General features: G+C 39.1%; 1 protein-coding gene across 1 annotated transcript in view; it reads right to left on the reverse strand.

Moving 5' to 3' along the window:
* pard3aa (par-3 family cell polarity regulator alpha, a) overlaps positions 1-15828 on the reverse strand; it is a 252196-nt gene that overhangs the window by 85559 nt on the left and 150809 nt on the right. The window contains exon 19 of the mRNA XM_046846135.1: positions 2843-2971. Coding sequence (XP_046702091.1) covers positions 2843-2971 — 129 coding nt within the window. The remainder of the gene's footprint in view (positions 1-2842; positions 2972-15828) is intronic.

Raw genomic sequence — 15828 nt, forward strand, 5'->3', positions numbered from 1 at the left:
TAAACATCAGTTAAATATCCTGAAAATGAAAAGGATGGATAAATATAGAAATGCATTCCCTAGTGGGGGGCAGTGGGAATCAAACATGCGTTTATAAACCCCTTGAAAGAAAGGAAGCTGCTAGTTGCGATAGCGGGACTAGTTAAAATAGGCTTGAGAATCGGAGGCGTCTCAGGCTGACTGCACTCAGGAAGAAGCCAAACAAACAAAAGGAAGCCATAGGCTTAAGAAGCAGGAAACTGGGAGATGGATGAATGCTAGCTGCTGATTAGCAGCCCAGTGGAGTCAGGCAGATAAGAGTGCAGCTAATCTGCTAAACGGAAGACGATATTTACCACTCTATACTCAATGGTCAGTACTGTGCTCTGAAACCAAGCTGTTATAGTCAAAACCCACAAACTTGCATCCTGTTGTATTTGTTAACACACTGATACAGATGAGAGGAAGCCATGCATATTGTTATGTGGTTTCTGGCTCGGCAGGGTGGCTGCAAAACCCTAGAGAGCTTCCTCAAAGATTGCCCCCAACTCTCTAATTGGCACTCTGCCATGGTGGTCTAAGTAATAATAATAAAAAAAAAAAATCCAAATCACGCAGTCCATGAACCTCCACAGGCATAAACAAAACCGTCTAGAAGAGTGACTGTGCTGCTGATGAGGCACGGAAACCCTGGCGGCTGGAGGACCGGCAGAGGACAGTGGGCAGCAGCTGCTTACAATTTACTCAATTGTGGCAAAACAAATGCTACTGATGCCGACACTCCATCATCCTCAGCCCACATCAAGCCTGATAGCACTCTGCCTGCTTTCAAAGCTTTCTGGTTTTTTTTTTTTTCTTATTTTTATTTCGCTCAGTGTTGCAACGGCTGTCATCCATACAGCAGTGACAGAAGAGGATTTAGGAAGCTTAAGTCATTCACAAATATAGCAGTATAAGCCCTAAAGCTCCTGAGGAGCAAAGAGTTTCATGAACATCTTAGAGGGCAAGTACACTAAATCTGCTGCAGTGCTAGAAGGATGGGTGATCCAGTATACCTGTTGTGATTCTTTTTAATGTACAAATTGACTTCTTTCTCATCTACCTCGAGCTCAATCCTGATAAGCACCTAAGGCTGCTTTCACCTATTCAGTAGATCTTTTTATTTGAACCCTGCTGTTTTTTGCTGCTTGCAAAAATGTCAGTAGTTAGGGGAGAACAGTGTGTTTTCATTCTTTGTTTAAATGTCCAGTGTGAAAACAAATCAAACAAAATACTAAAATCAAAGGTATTCATTTCCCCTGGCGAACAGACTAATAGCTATTAGTTAAAGTATTCTTTAACTACCTCCACAATTTGGCCAACTCCTACCATCACCTCAGTAACCTGTTCCCTGCGGCTAGTGTAAATGAATCACAGCTTTCACTACAGGTTCATGTGCAAACATGTACACACTTACACATGCCTGTCTAACATGTTCTTCACTGTATAATAACGCATCAAAAAATACAAAGAAATTGATTTTATTTTTTTGAGCTGTCAGTCTCCCTAGTGCTTTGAATATCATATTCACGGCGTGGTGGCTGAGTAGATTATTAATGCTGGGACAATTTCCCTAAAGGACTAGACTCCATTAAGTGAAGGAAAAACTCAAAGTATGGGGGTGGGAAGAAAGGAGAAAACCAATCTTGATTTAATTCAAGATGCAAACCCGATAGACCTCCACAAACAAAAATCCATGAAGATTTCCTGATATAGTGAGTATATATACATGTATATGAACCTTCTTTCGAATGAAAATAAATGAAGTTGTGGAACATGACAAATGCATATTTGATTGACTTGGAGCATTGATCGAAGACACAGAGCTGCCGGCAAACGCATTCACTGCCTTTCTATACTGGAGCACAGAGTTGGCGGTGTTCTGGGCTGCAGGCCAAAGCCTGATTTCCAGTGCCCATGGTGAAGAGCGCCACACGCAAGGCAGGCTTCTTTGATAATGGGCTCCAGATGTTTCATTGACGAGGCCAGCCTCATTGTCAGTGCCGGGCTTGGGTGCTCTCTCCATGGAGGCCTGCACTGGCCCTATTGTTGCGATTCAATTATGCTCCATTAGCAAAAGTGGCTTGATAACTGAGTTCATTTGGTTTGTGTGGTGTAATACTGGGTTGCCAGTCCTCTTCACGTACGGGAAAGCAATTGATATTGTCGTCTTCTTGTGTGCGAAAAATTAATAGGGATTTGTGCTGTTGTGAGAGAAGCACTGAGTATAAACAATACTTGTTTGCATTGTTGTAGCTGAGGAAATTAATGAAATAACGGGCAGGTATTTGAGCTTTTTTTTAAACCTAAGTCTGGCAACACACACCAACCAATGTACATGCTATGGTAATTAACACATTTCTTTAAACCCAGGTTTAAATTACATAATAAGCTGATAACTGACAAGTGGTACTTCTAATATAAAACACAATTAGTACCCGTGAGCAGTAAGTGAAATATAACTGACTGAAAATGTTTCAGAACAACAACCAAAAAAAATCTTATAACTAGTTACCTTTTTCTAAGGCAACAATTAACGGCTGTGAAAACATTCGCAACGAGTTGGCTGCATTCGACACACAGTCCAGTGCTGGTTGAGCGCTCCAATTAGCACTCAGCCCTATTCAGCAGCACAAAAGGGAAAAAACAATCTATAATTGATCAATTTAATGCACTCTTATAAAAGCCGCTAACCACTCACACTACCAGCACTTTCACAGACTTTACCTTTTTCCTCCAATTTAGTTAATTAGGCAAGTTTCTAGTATTTCCTGTTTAAATGTGAGGCTTTTTGCACAGCACTGGGAGACGGATAAAGCCTCACCTCTCTCTCTCCAAACGCATCCTCTGCATCTCCTCCTCTGTGGCCTGCACGTCGTCCATTTTGTTCTTGCCTGAGCCTTTGCGCTCCATCTTCTCCCCTGTTCTCTCATCTTTGCGGTGTTTGCCGAACCTAAAAGCGGGCCACAGAAAATGGTAATGTGTTTAGACGTGACATTGAGATGCCAGATGCACAGTTTGGATTAGGATGTAAATGACTAATTTTTTTTTGGGATGTAAACAAATTAACCTGGCAAGCTGTGTGACCTATTTGAGAACAACTTTTAACAGGTGTAATTACAGAGATAAGTCTATAGTCTAGACATCCTTACATGTCATTAGCTTTCGAAAACTTGTGGAGGATCGCATCCAAGCTGCCAGAAGCAAGCAGAAGATGCATGGAAAATATGCTGCTTCTTAAGACCAAACCTGTGGTGTTAAAGTAAATCTGGTGGACCCCCAGCTACACTAAAAATCCTCAGCGTTACCTTTTATTGCGATTGAGATTTGGTTTATGGCTATAAATGATATTAATTTATCTGAAATAGATATGTTTTGTTTAGCAGTGGTTTTATCACTTTTAGAAGCACCATAAACTTCACACATGAGACATGTGTTGAGCTGAAAATAATTCTCTGTCCAATCATCTTCAGACAGTTTTCATCCTTGACCTTTTTAATTAGTTGTGCTGTCACTTCACTATTCATACCAGCGAAAGTAAAGCTAATAAAAATATTGAATATATATTCTAAATAAAAAACGTTAACAACGTGTCATTGTTTAAAAAAATATAAATAAAAAAAATTATATAAGAGGTGAAATCAAAACAAGCAACACATTTATTCACAACGTCCTTTCTTTACTCAGATATAAAAAAGTAAATAAACTCCAACAAAGCACTAAAATCCGCCACGGTGCACGCATCCGGCAATTAAAACCGCCCGTGTGGAAACATGGCAAAAGTTCCGTTTGGTGTTGATTTATGTAATTTAAAACACCATAATTACTTTACAACATTTACAAGAATATTTTTACGAGCTGCCCTGTAGTCTGAAAATGTAAACGGGCTTGTCTGTTTGATCAACTGGCTCAGTGCAAAGAAAGAGAAGTAATGGGAGCCTGGTATTTCTATGTTCGTATTTTCATGTGTCTAACAGACATGAACCGTTTCTTAGAAAAACTTCTATGACCTTTAAAACGTGTCTAGACTTCATGCACTATGTTGAGTTTGGTTTTACTAATAATAAACATAAATTTGCATAAGGCATCCATATTTGTCCATGTTGATTAGAGTTTTAAAAACTTGAAAAGTACATTCGAGTTACGAGATAACTCATGACAATCATGATTCAATATTTTAATGGATTAACAGCCCTAATATATATATATATATATATATATATATATATATATATATATATATATATATATATATATATATATATATATAGTCTTTGCTGTGTATGTATGTTTGTGTATCTTCATGACCTAGTTAATGCATTTGTGCCATAGTTAGAAATCCCCAAAGTAAACACACATGAATAACTTAGTATAACTCTGTTCCTGACTGATTTGCATCTTAATCACTGTTTCTTCCTGAGTCCTTGGTCTTGGTTTAGGATGTGGTAAAGACAGGCTGCTTACTCACAGGAACGCTATTTGATGTTGGCCTTCAGGCCAAAGCCATTACCAAGACTGACCCTATGGCCATACACACATACATACACACACCAACACTGAGAAAGTCATTCAGATATACACTGGATTCACGTCCTGAATACTTTTTACTCAAACTTAATAGCTGTGCTACTGATAAACTAAGAGACACCCCAGGAAAAAATGTACATGTCCAGGTTTAATTCCACTGCAAAAGTCCTTACAACTATGGATTTAGTTTGTCCCGCCTATACATGTGCCTTGGAGTGCATGTTTTTGTATTTGAGTGAATCTCATTTGGAGCTTGGAAGGATTATTGACAGCAATAATAAAATCTATGTACAGACAAGGCAATAACAGAATGCGTATGGATTTGCAAAGTGGGAATATGAATTGGTAAACTCGATAAATGTAATCATTCTTATCGATCCTGAAGCTTTCCTATGACACTCTAGAATTGTGCATGGCAAGAATGCACTTTCATTATAAAAATCAGATTTAATCAGCAACAGAAATCTATTTCTATTTCCATCCAGAAAAGTAGTTATGCCATATGCCCGAGAATGTACATTTTTCAAGCTTGGCTGCACCCTAACCACTGCAAGCTAGTTTTTCAACCCCCCCCTTTTTATAATCGTTCCAGTGGTTTTATGGAGACAATAGGAATGCAAACTTTTGAGCCAAACTTGATAAAGTTACTTCAGAGAGAAATAACCTGAATATATTCATGAAATGGGAAAACCCTTCCGTAAAATATGATTGTTGTTCTACTTTATATTTAGTAGCAAACTCATTGGCTAAATGACTTCCTCATGTCTGTGCTGTTGAACGAGGGTGGTCTCGATCAGGCAGTGAGGATGACAACCTATTCTGTCTACTTATGTAAGAAACAGGGTCCAACCTGCAGCTTTCCTCCCTTTAAAGCTCTACATTACCTGATTAATTAATCAACAAATGGCTCTGGTCAGGCTAAAGAAGTTCACTACGTGAATACTAATAACAACAGACCAATCTATCACCACATTCAGTGACAGCTTCCTGCCATACTTCCCAGAGACTTTTTCATTAACTCTGATTCACTGCATCCTCCTTTACACCATCTGACTCCTCCACCCACCCTGTCTTTCTCCTCAGACGCAGATGTTGCACATTTTTTATTATCACAAATAAGTCAGTGAGATGAACGACTTTCAAAATTCTTTGATCACCCAGGCACAGACCTTAAGACTTTTTGATAAAAGTTAAACAAACTAAATGAAGTTCCCTTCTTTATTATAGGCAATGCAGGAAAGTGTTAAATTTGGATTTATACTTTTTTTTAAACAATGGTTTAACCCTTGCTGTGAAATTCCACGAGACCACACATCAATTTACAGATGAAATAAAGCGAGACACAATTCGTCCCCACTGAGCATGTAGGGGGCTTTTTTCATCTACTCATGGCGCCAGACTTTAATTGACATTACCAAACCGAGTGTGTCTGATGAACAACCAGCTCAGGTTTTATCGACACCTGACAGCTCATAATGACCCGTAACAACCAGTCATCATTCCTATCAAGTCAGCAAAACCTGCAGAGCTTTACAAACCCAACCACAACACATTCACACATTCACTGACCAAAAAAACCCACACACACCTCAAGTAATAGTATGGCTAACATTCAAACGGTTTCAAATATCTGCATCCTGTTAGCTGATTTGTTTGAACAAATGATGGGAATTTTTTTAATAAAATCCGCTTTTAAGTCAATTAAAATCAAGGACACACTGAAATTTGTATCAACGTTGGCTAGAATTCTGCAGCAAATAAGTTTACCTTATTATTTATATATATATATATCCTATTATTGTCACCTTCATTGTATTACATCAGTGTGATAAATGGGCAGCTACCATTTTAGCACTTTATTCGCATAGAATGAGTAACAAAGTACTAAGAGAATTGGTTCAGTATCATTTATTCCCTGCATTATGTTCTGTGTGGTAACTAGGGCTGTACTCAAGAGCAGGGGATTATATTCAGTCAAGTCTGAATCTGAAGTGTGTCAAAGTCGAGTCAAAAATGTCCTTTTTGACGCAAATATTTACTTTGACTAGTTGGCTTAAATTTTGCAAAGCAAAAATCTAGAAGCAAGTATCCTTGTTAAACTTTGTTTACAGCAAAAAGCAGCCAAATTTAAAAACTAAAAGAAGGAAAAAAAAAGACCAACTTTAGCAAGGGCAATGTCCAAAACCAAAATCCAATGGCACAAGTACAGATGTCCATGACAGTGTATTAGTGCTTATACCTGAGCCCTACACCCTATGACCTTATGGCAGTAACTATTGTGCTGCTTTTAGCTGGGATCACAAAGAAACGCTAATAATAAAGTTTTTATGCATGAATGAACGAATGAATTAACGAATGAATGACAACTGCATGAATCATTTGGAATGAGTAAGGATTGTCAGAAACCTTCAGAGCACAAACTATATAATCAACTGCTAACACTGCCTTCGCCTTTGTTCCTCACTTGAATAAGCTATAGTCAGTGAGGTTGGCTTTATCTTCTCTCTCAGTGGCCAGACTATGACACACATACTGTCTGGTACATTCATATGTGTATGTGTGTGTGTGTGTGTGTGTGTGTGTGTGTGTGGTCTTTGGCAAGTCTGTAAAAATGTAGACACAATGAGAGACTGGTCTCTGCAGGGGGAATAACTAGTGAGCACACTAAAGAGGTGAGATGAACAACCTGCTATTACAGGAAATTCAAATCTGCATGCACTATGCTTGCATACAGCATGAAAATATTTACAAACAAATGCAATGTCTTTAACTGTTTTCATTTTCTAATGACTGAAGTGCAAACGTTTGCATCCACATGGTTTATGAATGGAATTGTATAAAATAAAAAAAAGACCATTCAAAGCCTGTGCATGAACTGAACCGCTTCATCTCAGAAGATCTTTTTTGCAGATTAACTTCAAGTCGTCCTCCAAGTGTAAATTGGTCATTCAAGTAGCAAGAGAAGAATTTGATGTAATATTTCCACACAAAAAAAAGAAGTCATTTGAGAACAGAAAACAAGCACATGTCTACACTTTTGGTCTCATCAAGAAAAGAAGATTGAATAAATATGATAATTGAAAAAATACTAGCAAATGTACATCCATTTCTTTATGTTAAACCAGTACCACATGGTCACATTTACATACTGAAACATTAGAGGCTAGTAAAAACATTTACATTGCATTAAATCATTCAGTTCTAACCACAAAGTATTTTTTCAGGTCCAGGGCAACTAAAGAGCTTATGTATCATGTTCAATATTGAACTGTCTGAGAAAACTTGTAAAGACTGAGGAAAAACTTAAGGTTTATAAAAAAATAAAAATAAAAAATATAATAATAAAAAAACAGTTCTCAAACACTGCCTATAACTCTGTATTCAAAATAACAGAGTGTGTTGGAGAGGCCCTCGGGGGACAGCATGTCTTCTCATGTCTCCTCAGGTAGCCCTTAATATCCCATTCACACACCCTGCCATTCAGTTCATCATAAAGTACTGTGTGTGGGAGCCTCCAGTGCACAAAAACACAGTTTAATGGGCCATCACTGAGCATCACACCCCTCAGCCACACTGACAGCCAGCACTAATGAATACCAAAACATCTACTGGCTTCAAAATAACAGCCCGAGGTAGAGGCGACAGGTTTAGTTGTCTTGGACTCACACACAGCCAGTGCTCTCTGACAAACATTCCAATACATAGTTGGGTCATAAATATATGGAGGCGTTCATGCTTGCACGCACATATGCAAATGGTATTCAGCGCCAGTCTATGGCATAAATGATGGCAGCCATTGAGGAGGAGACAATTACACTCTAATGCACAGCGAAACGCCAGCACTCCCAAAGGACTACGCTATTACACGTGCGCTGCTCAGAAATGCAAAGTCTTCAATCACGTATATGTCAGCGTCAAGGCTAACATATCACCACACAAAGCATTGCGTTTTAATGGCATGTTGCAATGGTATGTTTACACTTAAGACATCCGATACAGCACACACGTATGTTAAATGGACAAAATGACCTTTGCACTTTACATGTATTGCCAAAAGCTACAGAAAATGCTTCATGTGAAAAATGCTCCAAAGGCCTTGGACTTATAAATGTTTCTTATCCCATGTCTCGAACACCTGACACCCGGTATATCAAATGGGCGTGACCTCAAAGACCTACTCCATCAAATCGCTTAAGGACCTGTTATTGAACTGCCATACTGTTTTATTTAACAAGTTCAACATTCAATATTTTACATCAACATACATCATTGTGCAGCGTAGCAGTTTATGGCGGCCCTCTCGACGTGCAATATTTTATCTGCATTGATTTATGGCCCACTAATGTAGTGCGAGACTACAGCAGACAGACATTAGCGTTCTAGCATCTGAAGGCCGAACAGATCCGCGTAGGTTCTTATCAACTCCCACAGCCGTGCAGACAAACCCCAGACACACTACAACAGGATATTGCTCTATTATGCAAAGGCCCAATTAAAGCAATTAGGAGTTACAATGGTTTAAATTGGGGGGAGTGTTCAGAAGGAACATAATGCCAGTGTGATAAGGATTCGGTGGAGGGGTGTGTGTGTGTGTGTGTGCACATGAGGATAGACACGCGACTAATGCTTATTTACTCAGTCTCTTCCTGGAGAAAAAAGCCACAAAGAGTCTGTATTACACAACGAGTCTGGTGCACAAATGGCACAGAGTGAATAGATTGTAATACAATCACAGGATGGCCGAAGAAGAAAACATACATTAAATGATGAAGCATGTCATTAACACATGGTCTGGATAACTTGAAGCTCTGAACATAAAGTGTCATACTACAGAACGGTTCAACCACCAACTAATGGCATGTGAAGGCATCTAATCTGGTAGCAGTCCCACTAAGATCTTTCATCTCCATGCCACTCTGCCCTCTACACCCACCACTTTCAAACCAACCACCTGTATGTCTTCCCTCAAGACATCCAGAAACCTCTTCCTTGGCCTTCCTCTTCTTCCCGCCTGGTTGCTCCATCCTTAACATTCTTCTACACATATACCACATGTTCCTACTCCACACGTGACCAAACCATCTTAATCCTATCTCTTTCACCTTGTCTCTCCAAAACCTCCTACATGCACACTCCCCCTCTAATAAACCCATTTGTAATGCACTTCTTCAAAGATACATTACAAATTATCTGCAACAGGCAACCCAGGAAAGAAACTGGCAGACGTGGGCAGGAATTGGCCAAAAACCAAACCACTTAAGATGTTTTTGTGTGTACGTACTTAGAGGAAAATGTGCTTTATGTGTACAACAAAAACTGAAAATCTTTTTTAGAAAAAAACAAAACAAAAAAACATGCAATGATATCTCATTCAGGAACGAATGATATTCTATATAGTATGGGGTCACTGAAAAATGATTCAATTACATCAAGGGTTAATTATGCTGGTGGATATTCCCAAATGATTTCCCAAATAAGGCCTCACACATGGAAGTGTGCTGTTATAGGAAAATAATTAACGAGAGGGTGTCGCGATAACTGGGAGTTGCTGTTCCCCTCCCAATATTGATTATTTTTCTACAAAACGTCTGTGCTATTGTGTTTTATTACACTCAATTTGCTAACAATTACATTTTGCACTGATGAATCAGCATCATGCTTTTGTTCTGGTCATGTTTTATATTCTAGAAACTGCAGGAGCAGAAAGTTATCATGGATGTCTGTGTTTTCCTCACCAACCTTTATTTTCTCTCCTATGACATATTAGAGAGCAAGAAAAGACTTATCTAAAGTTTTATTATATTAAGACTTATATAAAATCTTATTGACAAATATAAAGCACATACACTGGAGACTCGTACTATTAATGTAAGTTAAACATCCCCTTAAAGAAAATTTCATATACACGATTTCACTTCATTGTTAAGTCTGAATATTACTTACGATTTTTCGATTTCACGATGACGATAGCGATACGACAAAACTACAAATATTTAAAGTTTCATGCGGCAGGCAAACGTAGCAGCGTATATGCGGTACGCTACGTTGGGACGCAGCGACAGAATTCAGTTGTCTCTTTGTTTGAGCGTGGATTTGTTGTGTTTCAAAGCCCAATTTGAGCATCGCTCGTTCTTCTTCTGCATCGCCAAACACTAAACACATCCGACTCCGCCCTCCACTCGCAAACCGGTGTTCGCCACAAACATATATACTGTAAAGTTTATACATTACGGTACTGCAAATTGCTCTGTTTTGGTAAATCATGCAGTGTAATTTGTTAAATTACCAACAAATTACATGATACTACCTCATACTGATCACCATTCTTTAAGACTCCTGGGTAGGCTAGGCCAGGTCTCAACTTACCATATTTTCTAGTCAGGAACTACCTGTATAAGTTTAGATTTAGTTAGATTATCACACCTATACAAGTCTCTGTACGAGTACTTGCTTCATAAACTATTAGATGGAGTGCAGCATTATAAACCTGATTTGAATAAAAAGTATTATCGGAAATCTAATCAACACCTTCTAACCAATCAGAACTCTACAGCATTGTAGTTTAATTGATTTCACGTCTCACCGGTGACCTTTGCAGTTTTACAGTAACTGTAGAATTGTTAAAGAAAAAAAATTCACCCTGGTGTGTATGTATGTGTGTGTGTGTGTGTGTGTGTGTGTGTGTGTGTGTGTGTGAGTGAGAGAGAAGCCTTAAGCCTTTGTGCTCTAGTCTCCATATTATGCAGCAGAGTGGAGCAGGAGTCCAGACAGCACCATGTAACTTTAATAACATCTTGTTAGAAGAGGAGAGAAGAACGAGAGGAAACGTCGGATGTGTCCTGCACCCCCCCCTCCTTATTCCCTCTCCCTCCATAGTAAGCGGTGGTTCTTTCCTTAAGGGCGGAGGCAGCCAAAAAAAAAAAAAAAACCCAGCCAGCTTGGAGAAACATGAGATGATACTGGATAGGAGTGAAAGAAAGCAGGGAGGAGGAGCAGTTAATTGTGAGAAGGTGTACGTTGTAAAAACCTCTCTGTATTATTTTCTAGTTAGCCTTAGTTAACAAGAATATCATTATGCACCGGAGTTACGATGCCGATGCTGTTGCCCTGGTGACGGCCTTCACCGCTCTGGCTGATGTTATGACCCACTAGCTGCATTTAGGCCTCTCTCCCTGTGGAGCTCATTATCCTGCACCCGCGACGTCACTCCTGCGTTTGGCTGTCAGTTCTGGCTTTACACACAGCAACAAGGCCGGTTGTAGAGAAAGGAGATCAAACCCATGATGTGATGCTCCTGTGCCGCTGAGTGGCGTGAGGTTTCAGGATCCCCCTGCACTTTACTGCTTCCTACCTGAGGCATCGAAACAACTCAGGGTCCGAATGACACTTTATTTTATTCTTTTGGCAAAAGTGAAATGGTTTTTCATTCATTTTAGCCATGGAAGGCGACGCCCAACTCGAGTCATGCAGCGGTAATAACATGAAAAAATGAAATGGCAAATGAAAAGCTGGAAGGAGAGGGAGATAGTGGGGGGTCCTCCCAGCTGAGATGGAGTGTGCATGTGCATGTGTGCGAGATGAATACATTCATGGCATTACTGCAGGAATCTGGAATGGGATTTTGATGGGATTCATAGACCGACCCTGTGCGCCCTAGAACACGCACAAACACATGGTATAGCTCTCCCTAATAACTGTCACCATACACTTACACACACGGCCTCAATTTGCACGCTCAAGAAATATATGCACAGGCGGTGCATATATACATATGTGCTTTGTGACACGTACTCTATAACCAGTGCATATGATAAGGACAGTATTTCTTTTTTCTCTCTTCTACACACACACAAAAACATCCCCCTTTTGCCTGAGACTGCTCTTAGCATTTTGTATTTCATCCTCACCAAAAAGAGCTGAGCCTAGCATTATTTGTGTCTGTCCTCACCTCTGTTTCTCTGCACACTATTAAAGACCCCATCATGAGCCCAAATTCACTCAACTCTTAACTCTGGAGCCCAAGGTCAACACAGCAAAAAAATAAATGGAAAACTGGAGTCGGTTATGTGCAAACAGCACCGAGTCTCCTGTTCTGCAAAAGCTATGAATACATGATGAGCTGGTAATTAGCATTCCTCTTCTGTACTTTCAAAACTTCAATCCGATACACCAGACTCTTCTGTGTAGCCTTGTTTTTTCCTGTTAGCATGATGCTCATGTACACACTTATCAGCCACTTTAACAGGATCACATGTACACCTGCTTAGTCAGTTTACTATTTCATCAGCTGATTAGGTGGCAGCAGAATGGTGAAGATCATGCTGATACAGGTCAAGAGCTTTGGTCGATGTTCCTAAAAAAAAAAAATACATCCGAATAGGAAAAAAGTAAACTAGCTAACACAGAATGGGTCAAAACAAAAACTACATCCAGAGACAGCTCTATAGGGATAAATGCCTTATTAATGAGAGAGGAGAATAGCCATTCCAAGTATTTCAGATCTCTCACAACATGACAAACCAGTGGCCTATATCATCTCATGTTTTTGTTCTTGGAAGACAGGAATTAAACCTTGTAGGATATAATGTTATTTTGGTGTAGCCTATGCGCCTCACGAATCGGCAGACGTTGCATGTCTTCGTAATGTATTAGACCACCACAAGCCAGCAGAACAGATGCCTCGATGCCTCATTGGCAACACCCTCTTGGAGGCTTGACTCCAGCGAGCTGAACTGAATTAGTTAGCAACAGCACATAACATGGCTAAAATCTTGCAGACATGGTGAGATGAAAGATATTTGTTCCTTTTCCCCCCTGATTTACTTGATGAAAATTGGCTTTAAAGTCGGACCCAGGAGCTAATAAATATGGAAGTGTGTAAATCTGACCCACTCTCTCAATGCAGCTGGGTTATTCACTCTTAGGATATGATGTCTTTCATCTACAGTAATGGTGTGTGGGGAGCTTCCGTAAAGCCAGGGATAAGTGTCTGGATCTAAAATTACAGGCTCTCCTTGGTCTATGCTAACACTGCTTGCGGTGGAAAATACCCTGTTAATCTGCATGCAAAGTTCTGTACAAACAAAAGCCAGCTGACTTTTAATGATGGACTTGATCTGGGAATCTATGGAGAAAGTATACCACCCAAACAGAAACACCAATAATGGTGAAGATGCGCAACAGAATATGAATGAATATCGTAAATATATACACAGTGTAAGCAGTATTGCTTAAATAAAACCAATAACCTGTTTTCCCTGCTAGCTGTCTTAAATCTAGCTCAGTAACAAGCTAAGTAATATTACACTATGCTACCAGGCTGAATCACATTAGAATAAATATTGTATTTTGTAAACCTGTAATCGAGGCTGATGGTAAGCTAGCATGCTAGTATCTACAATTAAGCTAGTTCATACACTGTGCAAACTAAGAGTGAAATGTTGCTAACAGGTTATAGCTATTAGGGAGAATTATCAGTCGAGCAGAAATAGTAATAGGTTTTTAAAGATGTGTAAAAAAAAAAAAAATGTATATATATATATATATATATATATATATATATATATATATATATATATATATATATATATTTACATCCGAAATGTCTTGTAGCTTGGTCATATGATGTTGCCATGACGCCCATCTGAACAAATAAAACCTGCGAGGGACAGGAAACGTAAGACAGGACTTGACATTAACGTCATATACGCTCCCTGCGCCGTATATCTTCGTGTAAGGAGGGGCTGCATGTGGAAATGATCGAATTTACCCACGGACACTCATAAATCAGAGATGATTCTTTGGAAGTGAAACACACCAACACACCTGAGGATACACACACCAGTGTAATTTCAGGCAGTCGAGTCTATTACATATTAGCCAGCAGATTAATCATTTCACGTCTGACTAATTTATAGAGAGCAACATGCCGGAAGGTAAACAGAAATGTGTACAGGGACATGACTCTGTTTGTGTCCCTGTCTCGGTGTCACAGATAAACGTACCGAGATCGTGAACAAACGCTAGAGCAATACTGAGGGTAAATAAAGCACCTCTGTGTTATTTATCAGCTGCACTTTCATCTGGTTTGCGTCTACCGTGCACGTTTATAAGGCTCGACCTCTTCCCAGAGTTTGCAGAGCTCAGAACATTGCGATTATGTGAATTGTGTGTCATCAACAAGAGACAGAGACTGAAGAAAGGAAACAGCAAGAACTCTCACAGGAATAATAGATCACTGCTGGTGACCTAGATATGCCACCCTTACATCATGAATATATAATGGTACGGTTTGAACTTGTGAACACGCCATGAGTCTCGCTTGTTAAGCTCTAATCCATAAATAAATCAGGCAGAGGGTGATGTGTGACTTCCATAATGAGTGCCAATGCCGACCATCAAACTTTTTCTTCAATGATTCATGCAGTCTATGATAAAACAAGTTTATTTTTATATTTGAGGATAAGGCATAGCACCAAACATCATAGCGTTAAGAGATCACAGAGAATGTTTTCTGACTTGTTGTGGTGTGCAGATTGATCACATTTACAAGTCTGGGAAAGTGAAAGCTCTTAAAATCAATGCAGATTTTTTAACCTGGTGTTTATATGGCAACAGCTCCATGTGCATTGAATAATAGATTTGTGATTTGGTGATGTTACTCTCATTAATCAGCTCAAAATATAATCTATTCGGCTCCTTAGTTAGAGATAAATTCATACAAACCTACTAATTTCTCACAAGAGGGCAAGGCCACAGGTTTTCTAGATAACACTATTGTCATGTCTATCTATTTTGTGCACAATTTTGTAAAAATCCCAGTCTGACTTTGTGAATAATATGATATAGCCTATAAACAGATCTGCTTTTACACCATTTGTTTCCCCAAATGCAAAAATATCTAATAGAAATGCTGGATGTGAATTTAATACAGAGGCTCTAATTGAACACACTATTTTTATATCTAAAAGCATCACTATACTCTCCCTCCTTTAATAGGTAGTGTAATGACATGTTCCCATAATCATTCTCAGTATTGTTAATGAACCAATAAAGAAGTAAACTCCTATATTCAGTCCGGTCTTTTCCTCATTATCGCCCTGTGCGACTTTCTATACAAAACCGTCTACAATAAATGAACATGTAAGCAAATGCATGATTTCAAGCCGTGTTTTAGTAATGAGTAATTTGTATTCCTGTCTGGTGCTTTAACACGACCTAACTCATAATATAGAATGGACAAAAGACTGAAAGTACGCATGCAAACGTTCATGCAAATAGGCT

Source organism: Silurus meridionalis, chromosome 4 (assembly GCF_014805685.1).
Source record: "Silurus meridionalis isolate SWU-2019-XX chromosome 4, ASM1480568v1, whole genome shotgun sequence".
Classification (NCBI taxonomy): domain Eukaryota; kingdom Metazoa; phylum Chordata; class Actinopteri; order Siluriformes; family Siluridae; genus Silurus; species Silurus meridionalis.